Raw genomic sequence first — 13,697 nt, forward strand, 5'->3', positions numbered from 1 at the left:
TGTACTTCAGAGATTTGAGGAGAGTCCGGATACAAGCACAAGGGCAGAAGGTTCTGATATGGACGCTGACAAAATGGCTGTTTGGTGAGTTCTTCATGAGCAACTCTTATACCCGTACCACCTTCAAAAAGTGCAACACATGGGTCCGGCGGACTATCCTCTTCGCATGACCTTTTCTCATTGGTACATTCGAAGAGTATTGAGGAACCCTGAGTTAGCGGTTTTATTCAGCGATGAAGCTAAGTTCACTCAAGACGCTATTCTCAATTCGTACAACAGTCATGTTTAAATTATGTCAATCCGCATGCAACGTGTGTTACAGCTAGCCAGGAACATTTTTCAGTTAATGTGTGGGCCGGTATTGTTGACGGCACACTCATCGGGCCTTTTTTTCTTCCGCCATGACTTACCGGCGCCAGATACCTCCACTTCCTTCAGAACGAACTACCAGGTCTTCTTGAAGAGGTTCCATTGCATGTCCGACGTGTGATGTGGTACCAACATGACGGGGCACCACCTCATTTTTCCCTGCAAGTGCGAGAGTATTTAAACCAAATATTTCCAAACCGATGGATTGGACGAGCGGGCCCTGTTGCATGGCCGCCAAGGTCACCGGACCTAACCCCGTTAGATTTCTTTCTGTGGGGTTACGTAAAAGGGCTTATCTACGCTACGCCAGTATAAACGGTAGAAGAGCTTACACAGCGAATCATTGAAGCGTTCGAAATCATAAGGTCGACTCCACACATGCTCCAGCGTATCCGTGAAAACATGATTCGCCGTTGCCACCTCTGTGTTGCTCAAGGTGGGCTTGTTTTTGAGCCGTTTCTTTAGGCTGTCACATTGTTAAAACGTATGCAACAATTTCAATGTTGTGAAACAAAGCCGAAGCTGTGATTGATTTCAGAGTGAAATTAAAATCTGTGCCACGATTAAAAAGGTTTTTTCTCTACTCGAACGCCCGCACATCCACAACATAACACTCTACAATGGGTTGCCTACGCTGACTTTCTGGGGCTATGGGGGCTTAACTACGCATTGAGGCAACATGTTTATTGGCAAAAATGGTTGCAAATAATAAGAGCTTTCTACCCTCAAGCGTTGTAACATGAATTTTGATACACCCTGTATGTTTTGAATGACTTATGATAACCAACCTAAATTAATTTAAATGTAAAAAATCAGATTTCACAGGTTTTGGTAAGCTGTCATGGGAGAATCACCACATACTTTTAAATGCATGCTCACTGACAACACCAACAGACAGATTCCCAGTTTTGGTGGCCACTGTCTGGTAATTTTTCTTGGCTTTAGAGGTTGAGTCACGTCGCAGTGGTAATGTGTAGTGACGTTTCACTCTGCACTGCAGCAGGTATCTTCAGGGTTGAGAATTGACTGAGAGCTGGGAGGTGGCACGGCTGTACACGTACTTGCAGAGGTATTCTTTGGAATGAGACCTTTCGTGATATTCTACCTGAAGGAAACCTCTGGCAAGTACAGTAAACTCCCGGTATATCGCGCCCCGATTGATCGCGGAATCGGGTATATCGCGGGTCAAACCATGTCCCCCAGTCAGAAATGAATAATAATAATGGAATAAATGGTTGACAGCCGATTAGGATAATTTTGCGTTGTAACTAACAAACTAAGCATCGGGCAGAAAAAAGCCTAGGCGTAGAAAATGTCCGCAGTAAAATTCTAAACAAGATATCTCCTTACATTATTCCTCTATCTCGTAGGGTTTTCAAATTATGGTCCAATCCAGCCCAGTGATATTTTCTGAAACACTAGTTCTTAATGTCGCTTTATCTCACAAATGAAGCATCGGACAGGGGACCTGATAAAGCCCACCGTCCAGCGACATTATCCAGCGTGACTCGGCTGGGGATTGATGTTGGATAGGCTTGGTTGTCGGCAAGCGCTGGGTAGGGAGAGACGAGCCGAGAATATGGAGAGAGGTAGAGATTAGAGTGGGCAGAAACTTGAAGAGGGGGAGTGGGGGAGGGAATGTGTTCACGCAGCACACAGGCAGAGCATGAGTCACTTGACTGAGCAGCGTCGCTGCGTACAAGGCAAAATCAGGTAGTCCGGTGTTTAAAATTCCACTCCAGAATCTTAATTGGTACTTTACTGGACATCTGTATATAAATGTTTTGTTACAACTTAAACCTACAGACGTAATATTATTGGGTAATTCATTGTATTATACAAGTTCATCTTTTTACTTTGGTATAATGTTTTAACATTAAATAGTAAAGTAAATCGGCTAGCGTATTTTTAATATTTGCCCAGGAATTCCCAGTGGTCCAATATTTACGTGAACCATACTGTACCACTTTTACCGTGAGGTAGTAAACAAGTCCCGGAAATGTTTATGTTTAGCGGTCTCCCGGCCTTTAAACAGAGACTGGGGAATATAACACTTGCCGATCCGAGCCACACACACTCAGCAACTCGACACAGCGTTTGGTGAAATAAGTAAAGACAAAGTTTAACACGGTTTTTAAGACGGCGTCACTGATTGCGCTAAAATTAAATTGGCGCAATTTTTGTTTCCCACATGTGACCATTTATAATTTACTGTAAGCATGGATAATAAAGTTTAACCACTTGACACGATAGACGATTCTTTATTTTTTATTGTACGAATGCTAGAATCGTTTTTTTTCCTGTATCTGCGGCCTGCTTCTACAAAAGACAAGCTATCTGTAAGTAAATCTAGAATTTTTATTTTGTCAATCAAACTCGGTACTTTGCGATTCATATTCGGTTTGAAGTATCACTACGGCCCTTCTTTTTAGAAGACTTTGACCACAGAATCGTGTGTAACCGCACACACTGCACTTACTTTGTTACGGACACTGACGAAGCAGATACTGTGGCTAACACCACGAGACTGGCAGCAGCAGCTTGTGTGCCGCACGTGTATGGCGGCGTGTGGCGCGCTCGTAGGCCGTGCGACAAACTGTGCGCGGCACACGGAAAAATAAAAACAATTCAAGATTTAATATTTATCTTTAAAATTTATTATTTTTATTTTTTCACCCGTGTTTAGTGGAAACTGCGGATGCAAAGTCCGCACAAAGGCGGGCCATACTGTGCGTGCTTGCCGACCTATTAGAACACAGGCGGTGTTTTATGCCTTTTGACCTTGGTCACATCGAAACATCGCGGTTATGCAACAACGCGGGTAAAAGTTATGTCCCCCGACAACCGCGTTAAATAGGGAGTGTACTGTATATGCACAACCCTACCCCTCCCAGCTTTCAACCCTGAAGATGTCTGTTGCAGTGCAGAGCGAAACTAGGTTCAAACTACCACTTCAACGCCACTCAGCCTTGAAAGCCAAGATAGGATGAATACCGGTAGATTTCAGTTTCATCGCAAAATTTAATTGTCTACAATTAAAGCAAAATAATTAAATTGAGAACTAATTTTGCACATGTGTTGGTGGGGAGCATAGTCCTGAACATAGTTTGCTGTGCACTCAATTTTGCTTTCCATAGATTTTAAAGAAAGACTTTCTACTGTCTTGTGCGACTTCCAGAAAATATCTACATACCTAAATTTTTAAATGGTGTTTAAACCCCAAAACCATTGTCAACTCAAAAGTTCATAACTATAATTTATATCACTTCTTTATGAACACTATAACTACTGTAATTTTGCTCAAATTACTTCCAGAATCATGCATAAATTTAAAAAAAATTAAATAACTAGGTTGAGTTTGTTAATGGGCAAAATTACTAAAACTACCTTGATATGAATAAAATTATTGCATACATTTAAGTTTGTATACTTCCTAACAGCTGTACCAAAATTTTTTTTTAAAAGGTTTTTATTTTATTGTATAACACCAACCATTAGCTCAAGGTGAGGGGAAAAATAGAGGTTACAGGACAAAAAAAATTCTTTATTTGCATAGTACTGTATTTACCCGCATATGGATCACAGATTTTATGCCAATTTTTTGTTGAATGAAATATACTGCAAAAATTTCCATTTTGGGTTAAAAAAAAAATTAACATTGCACTATTGTGATTGACTATATACTTAAATAAGCAGCCTGTGTTGGTTTTTAGTAAATATTTTATTTTTTTATTTTATTTATTTATTTATTTATTTATTTATTTTATTTTAATTATTTTATTTGTAACATGTCACACCAACAGCATAAGACTCCAACGGTGGGCAAAACATTTTGGACAAGTACAAAACAAATACATTAACATTATTAATACTATAACAGAACAAATACTAGAACAAAACAATTACCAGTGGCGTGTGTTCAATAGAAGCTAGGTAAGCAGTGCTTACCCTGTTGTTATGTTGCTTGGCGTAATTTAATAATTTTTGCTACCTGGTAATTTAATCTCGTGTGCAAATGCGATCCGATCACCGTAGCGGGTGCGTCGGGTAGCGTGTCACCCGGTTGTCATGGTAACGTGAAAGCCGGTCGGGCAAGGTGAAAAGGCGGGGGGGGGGGGGGGGGGGAAGGGTTCGCGTATCTTCGTGAGACTACTTCGGTAATGTTCGCTCAAGGCCCGCTCTAGACAGAGTAGCTGGCCTTAGCCATTAACTGTGTGGCACATGGACGGCAGTCACAGATGAAGTTTACATTCTCACTGGCTAGCACTTAAAACAAAAACAGTAAACACCAAAACAGAATAAAATGTTCTTAAAACGGACACTGTTGCACAATGAAAACTTGCCTTATAAGTTGTAAAAATAAAATTTGTACCGGTATTTGTTTGTTGCACGACACAACGCAACTTCTGCTTCCGGGGGAGGGACCCCCCATCTTAAGGTTGGGGATGGGTGAGACAGCTTACCCACACAATAAATCTACCACACGCCACTGACAATTACAAGAACAAAACAAATAGTAGGACAAAAATACAAGACAACACAACACAACATTCAAATATCCATATGAATACTTAAATTTAAATAATTACTTAAACTTACAAAAAGTTTCATGGGATTAACATGGTTAAATTTATATATATAGAAAATTGTTAGATTAATTCAAAGTACAAATATATAAGAATTTAAATTATTAGTAATAACGAGAATTTTACTTGGTGTTGTGTCTATTATAGTTTGTAATGAGTCTATAAATAAGATCATTCTTGTTATAAATAGTACATAAACTAGAAAAGAGGCGAGAATTGAATTGGGGGATTCTCAATCCGGTGTTATCAAGAATATAGCTACATTTAATTTTATAGTTATAAATATTATGAGCAAAAAGATAGTCCAAATAGGCTCTACGGTCTGCTAAAGGAGTAAGATTGGGATGCGGAAAACCTCTTGGAATTATTAGTTGAGACAATTTGTTTTGTAAATTTTCTAGTTTCTCGATATTAGTCGACCCAATGTCATTTCAGATAGTTGAACAGTATTCTAATTTATATCGATTTAATGCCAAGTAAAGAGAAAGAATTGAATCGGAATTGGTAGCATGATGAGTGATATATTTTATAATAGCAAATGTTCTTCTTGAAATGGAATTTAAGTAGTTGATTTGTTTATGAAAAAACAATTTTGAATCTAGAAAGACACCAAGGTCTTTTATAATGAAAGTTTTTGAGATTGGGTTATTATTCAGAGTAAATATAAATTGTTTAATTAAAATATCTCAGCAGTGAGTGTAAAGCATCATGAATTGTGCTTCCAAACTACGTCTGCCGCCTGTCGTGCAGCTACCCAGCCGGCGCCGACATGACACAGTCTGCCACGGACTGTGGCGCTTAGCAAGAGGAGGAATCTAAAAATAAACCAGCCGGAGTATGAAAGAGCGGAAGGGAGTGAGTGCGTGCGTACGTGTGTGAGTGAGTTGGTGCGTGTGGCCATGCAGCAGTGTTTATGGTTCTCTCTCCCTCTCTCATTGTTGTCAACTGGCACCGTACACAATTATTACGTCTATCACGACAGATTTTTTGTGACGTAAACGTTTCCAAAAAAATTTGTTTTTGTGTGATAGATCCTAGGCTTTCTACTGCAACATTTTATTCATGACCAAACTGCTGTAAAGGTCATTCTTGTTTTTATTGAAGAAACTGACATAAAAATTGACAAGGAAATAGACTGCGGTCTTTTCTCTCTTGAGGAAGGGGCCGGGTAAAAAAAAAAATAGACCGTGGGGGGGGGAGGGAGTTACATGGGTATAAAAATTAGCATTCTTGTCCTTTGTATATTTTGTTAGATAGTGCTAGCGTGAAGGGGGAGGGGGAATAAAGGCCCTTAAAGGATGAAGAGGGGGAAGACGAAGTACATCAGTGCTGTTTATTATGCGACAATAAACTGAGACATGGACTATAAGGACTTCACTTGTATTCTACTGTAGACAGTTATATTGTGTGATTAATATTCGAGGGCGACCCTTACTGTGAAAATGTTAAATATTTTTGCCCAAAATTAAGGGTGTGACTCGTACAAAGGGGTGACTCTTTTGCGGGAGAATACGGTAAGCACTGTTTAGTGCGGGCCAAACTTCTCGAGTGCTATCATTACTAGGGAGAGGAGCGTGAGTGATGAATGGATGGAAGGGGGAGTAGGGAAAGAGAATACGTATCAGCAAGGCGTGGCCAAGAAGGTTGGAAAATATTCTCTGATGTGACAGTTTTATTCCCGTGCTATACCCATCCAAAATATGTTGACAATGTAGTGCTTAACAAGTGATTGGTAAATACTTGCACCAGCATGATTTCTGATGATTGATGTTTTTAGAACAGTTCATGAATAGCCGGGCCTTGCCAAGTCTACACTATTTGGTTCTGTAGGGCTCCACCTACTGTTATCCTGTGCCGGTCTGTACTGAGAACCATTTCCATCGAACTGCTACAGAGCCCAGTGAGGAAGATCGCTTTAAATTAATTTCATGAACTTATGCCAATGATGGTTGACAGACAAAGAGCCAAAAATCAGCTTTGGCATCAGCTGATATTAGCTTGTTTTCATTTGTTTGTTGTCCATACTTGAGGTTTTAATGTAAATCAACAATGGGAATATCAGTGTAATTGTATAAAATAAGTGTAAAGTAGTTTCAGTGGTGAACCTGGCCGAGCTGTTGTCTGGGGCAGTGTCGCCGCGGATGCTGGAGGGCGCAGACAGCGCCGGAGGCACCGCCGTGGAGTCGCTGGAGGGTCTGCCGGTGACCTTGACGTGCCCCGTGGTGGGCGGCACGGGGATGCAGGTGCGCTGGACCAGGGACGGCCGCCCGCTGAACGAGGAGGCCCAGGGCTCCACGCTGGTCATCGAGGCTGCTCGAGTGCAGCACTCGGGCAACTACACGTGCATGGCGGGCGACGCCGGCGACCGCGTGTCCCAGACCTTCCTGCTCGACGTCATGGGTAGGTCGTGACGTCACAATCCAATATCCATTCTCAATTCTGTGCTCTGACCTACTGAATTATACTACTTGTGAAGTTTGGTGTTGTCCAGAAGTCAGGAGCCACTTTCTACCATCATCACCATAACACAACACCCAAATAATTACAGTAGTAGGTATAAATTATAATTTACATTTGTTAAACACAGTCATTTTAGCCTGTTCGCTTAATGCAAACACTTCACTTCGCCTAGTGTTTTGGTTGTCCCGCAAACGTGACGTAGACGATCAGTTAAACAAAAAGTTGCTTCTCACAGAATCCACGTGGTAGTGTAGCAGGACCATCCAGTGTGTTTTCTTGCCATTCATGCAGATATTTCATTATATAAGTATTGTAAATTACTTTTTTATTGTTGGTTTTTACTCCAGATATATTTTATTTATCATCACCTAGTACCTGTAAAAATTTGGGGAATATTCCTAATTACAATTTTTACCAGGCTAACTGCATTATAATCAGTCAATATAAATTAATTTTATTTGTCATAACAACAGAGAAATGCATAAAACTTAATTTAAATTGTGTCATTTTCAAAATGATCAAAAATATAAATGTTGAGTGAAGTCATGCTTTAAGTCAGACCTATTGGGCTCAGAGCCGGTATAACAAATAAAAATTAACAGGATTAAATTAATACAACTACATTATGAAAAAATCCTTTTAATTAAAAATTAATTTTTTAACCGCAATCCCAATTACAATCCCACATAACACACACTTGTGTACAGTAAAGTCTTTTTCCTGTAAATGTAACTTGTAAGCTCCTGCTGCATTGGTGCATATAGAGTACCACTCATGAGCTACATGATCACACTTCCGTTTTAGTATGTGTTTTTCTTCTTCCGTTAAATTTGTACAGTTTATATGGATATCCCTGTTGGGCTGGGCGCTAAGGTTTACATTTGCTTGCGCATCACACCTTTTGTGCCCCTATGCACCAAGCACCGAACTGTTACGTGCAGTCTTATCATCAATAATGCACGTACTAGTGACTTAAAGCTGCGGCTTTGTAAATTCATAGTGAAATGTTAAAGAAGAATGCTCCATGTAGGTCCCTCTATTACTTACAATGCTGTGTAGCAAACAATTCATTTAGCCTTTCTCGCTGTACTAAAATACATGCTAAAAACAAAATTAACTTGAATAGGCAAAGCAAAATAACTATCATAATTAGACACCATTAGGAATTCTCGAGAGGATTGGGGAAGGTGTGTTCATCCTGTTGGGTCTGTGAGTGGCCCTAGTTACTATGACTACACACTCATGTGGTGAGTGTGGTGGGTTCCATCCCAACACGCCGGCAGACTCGAATACATGAGAACTGATTTGGATACCCAAGTCAAAAACTTTAAGAAATACATGTCAGAGGCTACACAAAAAATGATTAATTTAAAACTGTAACCAACACTATTACATGCTCTTAGTTCATGCTAGAGTTGACGTTGAAATGGGCCTGTGAGATCCTAAAAACTTTAAAATAAATATGTTTTTAATTGATAGAACTCTTTATGAACAATTAACGATAGTTATATTTTAAGCAATGAGCGAGAACAGGAAATGACGTAAGCAAGATGGTCGGGAGAGGGTGTGGCGTTGTTGCAGCGCCGCCCGCGGTGGCCGACGAGCAGCGCGAGACGGACCTGGTGGTGCGGGCGGGCCGGGAGCTGCGACTGCACTGCAACGCCACGGGGCACCCGCCCCCCGACGTCCTCTGGCTCAAGGGTGCGGCGCCCGTCGCCGAGCGGGAGGGCCTGGGCGCCGCGCTGCAGGACCACGGCCGCACTCTGGTTACACTCTCCTCCGGTTCATTCACTTCATTTGCTTATACATACATACCTTATTTATTTACATATTTGTGTCATTAATTAAAATAATTTGTTTATATACCTACTAGGGTTGTGCGATTCCATGATTTTCAGTTCGATTCGATTCCGATTCGTTTCTCACCACAAGAGTTGAAATTCGATTCCGATTTCGATTCTTTGGGTAACTTTATCTACATAGTCATTAGTCTGGTAGGACTAACTAAAAAAAAATTGCATTTATTTTGAACCATATGTATTTAACTTAAATGAATAAAAATACAATTCTGGAAGATGACTGCGGCCTTTAAACTTGCCACAATATTCATCCATTACTTATTTAATCACTTCACCACTTATTAAAGATGTCAAATGTTACCAACGGTAAAGTCAGCTGCCTCACTGGAGTCACCGAGATAGTGCGATGCGTGCTGCGCTAAGAAGTATAATTTATTAATTAACCTACATTTGCACATATGACGTATGCAGCATGGCCTAGCCAGTAGGTTTATTTAAATTAAAACCAATAAGTAACATATATTTCTTTGTTTTTTCAACAAGATCTGTTCCCCTAAAAACGGAAAAAATGCGTAAATTTGATTAATTTATTAACTTCACGAAGTTAAACCACATAACAATGATCAGCTTTAATTAAGTTTTGTAAAAGGCAAAAGCATAAACAGTAAACAGTACTTCGATACTGACAGAATGTTACGATTCAGTGATTCGATTCCTTTGTGTCGGCACGCGCGATCTATGATAAATGGTGGCCTGTCACGTAGTTTCGGTTCCCTACCACGTTCGTGCAACTTCGGATTTCTCTCAAAAATTGAAATTAAAAAAAATCGAAGGGTTAGGTTAGGTTAGGTCAGTCACAACATGCTTGTTTTCATTGGAAACTTCTGATTTAGCGGCTGAAGTGGCGTTAATACCAAAACGCAAAACTTCGGAAATCTTCGGAAATTCTTGCAGGGAACCGAAACTATGTGAGTTGTAGGCTTCCCGGCATGTCAACTGGTCTACACGTCCGGCACCGCTAAAATATTTTTATGTCGTGAATGTTTTAATGTTGGTTATTCTGTTAACAGAAGACTGTCACAGAATGGCGATCTTTGTAAATGTATGATTGAACAAGGAACTATTTTAACTGTTAACAGAAAATTGTGCGTTGATGGTTGTAAAATTCATTTTTAATATGTGTTATTTATTTTTCAAAACAAATAAACCAACAATATTTTTTCCCCGTGCAACGTGAGAAATGGTCATGAGTAATATGCCGTAAGTAGGCAGAAATAAAAATGTTTGAGCAGATTGTTAAACTATTTCATAAACAAGCAGTTTTCGTAAGGTATTTATCAGGGACTGGAAGTAACGCGCTACTAGTAACGACGTTATTTGTAACAGTTACTTTTTATGGTAACGATCGTGGTAACGCAATATATTAAGTTTTCAGTAACTGTAACTGTAATTGAATTACATTTTTCCGCCTTAAAGTAACGATAATTGTCGTTACTTCTTGCGTTACATTTTTTACATGTATTTCTTACTGAACGAACAACGATTTGTTGATTTTTTCAATCCCAGAACGAAAATCCCGACAAGCATATTATTTGCGATGGTATTGCTTGTACTTGTAAAACTGCTGTTGGCTAACCTGCGCTCGTATTTTGATTGTCATTTATTTAATATTTGCGACATGCGGGTTTACTGTTGTGCTGTTTAATTAATTAACGTACCTGTGCACATGCGCGAAAACAATGACAGAATATAATGAAGCGAGAAGCCGAGTAAGCAGTCCAGAACTTTCGTTGCCGTGGCCTTCGTATTCTGATTTTTTCGAAGTTCGGTCGAGTGATCAAAATAATCTTATTGTGAAGTGCTTGTTGTGTGGTGCTGCGAACAATAAGATGATCCGAACGAACATTTCATCGTCTTCAAACCTGAAGAAACACATCAAGGTAAGTTTATCGCAACTATAGACCCGATTAGTACCTAATTTCTAAGTCCTATTTTATTTTAATAACGGACTGTTTACGAATATAACGCATGTTACTCTAAACAGTACCGAAAATCTGTATATGTGCATGTATTGCACTTGTGACAACATTACCTCACTTAATATGATTCAAATGTTATTGTAGTATGTATGTAAGTAAACATAACTGCACAAAACATTAAAAACATCATTATAGAATGGAAATAGAAATATATTTTGTTTCTATAGTAAAAGTGTGTTTGATTTATGATTGCAGAGTAAACACCCTCACAGCTTATGTTCCCTTGAGAATGCAAAAAGAAATGAGCAGGTAAAACGGAAACTGCAGCATAGTCAAAATAATGTACCTAATAAGCAAACAACATTGGAAAGATGGGGCACAGGTGCATCCCATGTGACTCAAGGGATGTTAAATGAGGCTATTGTTAATTTCTTTGTCGAAGGATGTCAACCACTGTGTATAGTTGACCAACCTGAATTCATAAACTTGGTGCGACTGGGTTTACCAAGCTCATTAACTATAATGAGCTCAAAAACACTTGTAGTGAGGTTAGACGAAGCATTTACAAATATGGTTGGTGTACTAAAAGAAGAATTACATACTTCTACTAGAAGTTGTGTCCACAACCACTGACATGTGGAGTAAAGGGAAAAGGTTAGTTTGATTAAGTTTTTCTTTTAATAACAAATTTCTTCATATTATTATGTAGCTGTTAATTCATTATATTTTATTATTGTTACAGGAGCTTCATAGGCATGACAGTTCATTGGATAAACCCTGAAAGTATGGAAAGGAAATCGGCTGCACTGACATGCAAGCGTTTCATAGGGAAACACACTTATGATGCAATTGCAAAACACTTAGTTTCTGTACATCAAGAGTATTGCATTCAGAACAAAATATGTTGCACAACCACAGACAATGGCTCAAATTTTTGCAAAGCTTTTCGGTGAGAATTTTGATATTTTTGTTCTTTAATTATAAGTATTTTGTGATTTTTTCGTAATGACATTTTATTTCTTAGTACTACATCTGCATTGCATTTGTTTCAGTGTGTTCGAAGAAGTTTCTGAAAATGATGACGACACCGACTTTCAGTGCATTGGGGACATAATGGATGAGCACAATGAAAACATACTGGATGATGATACAATGATTCTTCCTCCCCATCAGCGATGTGCAGCTCATACACTGAACTTAATTGCCGTTAAAGACACTGAACAGGCCATGGAAGATGTTTCTTATAAAAAAGTATACAGAAGCACATTTGCCAAATGTTCAAAACTCTGGGCAAAACAAAATCAATCAACACAAGTAGCAGATCACATCAATGCAAAATGTGGTGTTTATTTGAAGACACCAGTCATAACCAGGTACGCTGCTGCCAAGTATTTTTGTATAGAAATAATCGATAGACCTACCATAGATATTACAATTTTTTTTATCTGGCAATGCATTATTTGTTCAAATTTTTGTGGTGCGATGACTGTACAATATAGAGTAATTGTGTTTATTGTTTAAAATAAGACTATTAAAAATATTTTAGCATGTAAAAGAAAAATAGCAAAAACATTTTATTATATACATATCAATCAAGGTTATATTTTATAAAACATTTAAACATGATACTATGAATGCAATACAATTTTTTGTACTTTCAATTTATATGTGAAATACTGAAATTCATTCCAACTCCAATTACAATTTCTATTATGTTTATAAATAGGTGGAATTCAACATTTGACTCTATACGACAGTTGAATACCTTGATGGAGACTGGCCCAGAGAAGATAGACAATTGCATGGACTTTTGTACATTACCACGTTTCACTGCTCAAGAACTTCACTTTATTAAAGAATACTGTGAGGTAAGAGGGACATTTTAATGTGCAAACAAACCAGTTCATACATTTTAAAGTTTTATCCCTACTACTTATCAGTACACTTGATTTATTAAAAAGAATGTGTTCATAAACAAAACTTATATTTTGCAATTCCTTTAAATGCAAATCACCATGTTTCATTTTCAGGTAATGGCTCCCCTTGCTCAGGCAATTGACATTCTACAGAGTGAAAATGGAATGTATATGGGATACTTACTTCCCACACTTCAGGGAATCAAGAAGAGAACAGAAAAATATCTGTTTAAATCTTTGACAGTTTGTGAGCCACTTGTTAAGTCAATAATAGGTGGTGTTCAGAAAAGGTTTGTACAAATGTCTAGTTCAGCTCTTCACTTTTTCATTATTATTGAATATTTTCTGGAATTTAAAACAAAACTTAATTTTTTTTTTTTCAGATTTCAGAACAATTTTTCCAGTAAAGAGCTTATTGCAGCAGCTTGCCTTCACCCCAGATTCAAACTTGACTGGCTAGAAGAAGGACAAAAGGATGAAGCCAAGCATCATTTGGCCAGTTTTTTACAGAGGACTGCATTGGATGTCCAGAAGGTCAGAGACACAGTGATGAGGAAGAAGAGGATTTCTTTGGCTTAAATAAGAGGA

At 38.6% G+C, this 13,697-nt stretch overlaps 1 protein-coding gene and 1 long non-coding RNA gene across 2 annotated transcripts in view; both read left to right on the forward strand.

The window, feature by feature from the left end:
• Positions 1 to 13,697, forward strand: part of LOC134546339 (hemicentin-1-like) — a 345,137-nt gene that overhangs the window by 201,422 nt on the left and 130,018 nt on the right. The window contains exons 32-33 of the mRNA XM_063389116.1: positions 7,086 to 7,355; positions 8,997 to 9,181. Coding sequence (XP_063245186.1) covers positions 7,086 to 7,355; positions 8,997 to 9,181 — 455 coding nt within the window. The remainder of the gene's footprint in view (positions 1 to 7,085; positions 7,356 to 8,996; positions 9,182 to 13,697) is intronic.
• LOC134546341 (uncharacterized) lies at positions 9,201 to 12,756 on the forward strand. The gene is made up of 3 exons (XR_010079138.1): positions 9,201 to 11,847; positions 11,936 to 12,142; positions 12,246 to 12,756. It is a non-coding gene; the product is annotated as an uncharacterized LOC134546341 (long non-coding RNA).

This window comes from Bacillus rossius, chromosome 1 (assembly GCF_032445375.1).
Source record: "Bacillus rossius redtenbacheri isolate Brsri chromosome 1, Brsri_v3, whole genome shotgun sequence".
Lineage (NCBI taxonomy): Eukaryota > Metazoa > Arthropoda > Insecta > Phasmatodea > Bacillidae > Bacillus > Bacillus rossius.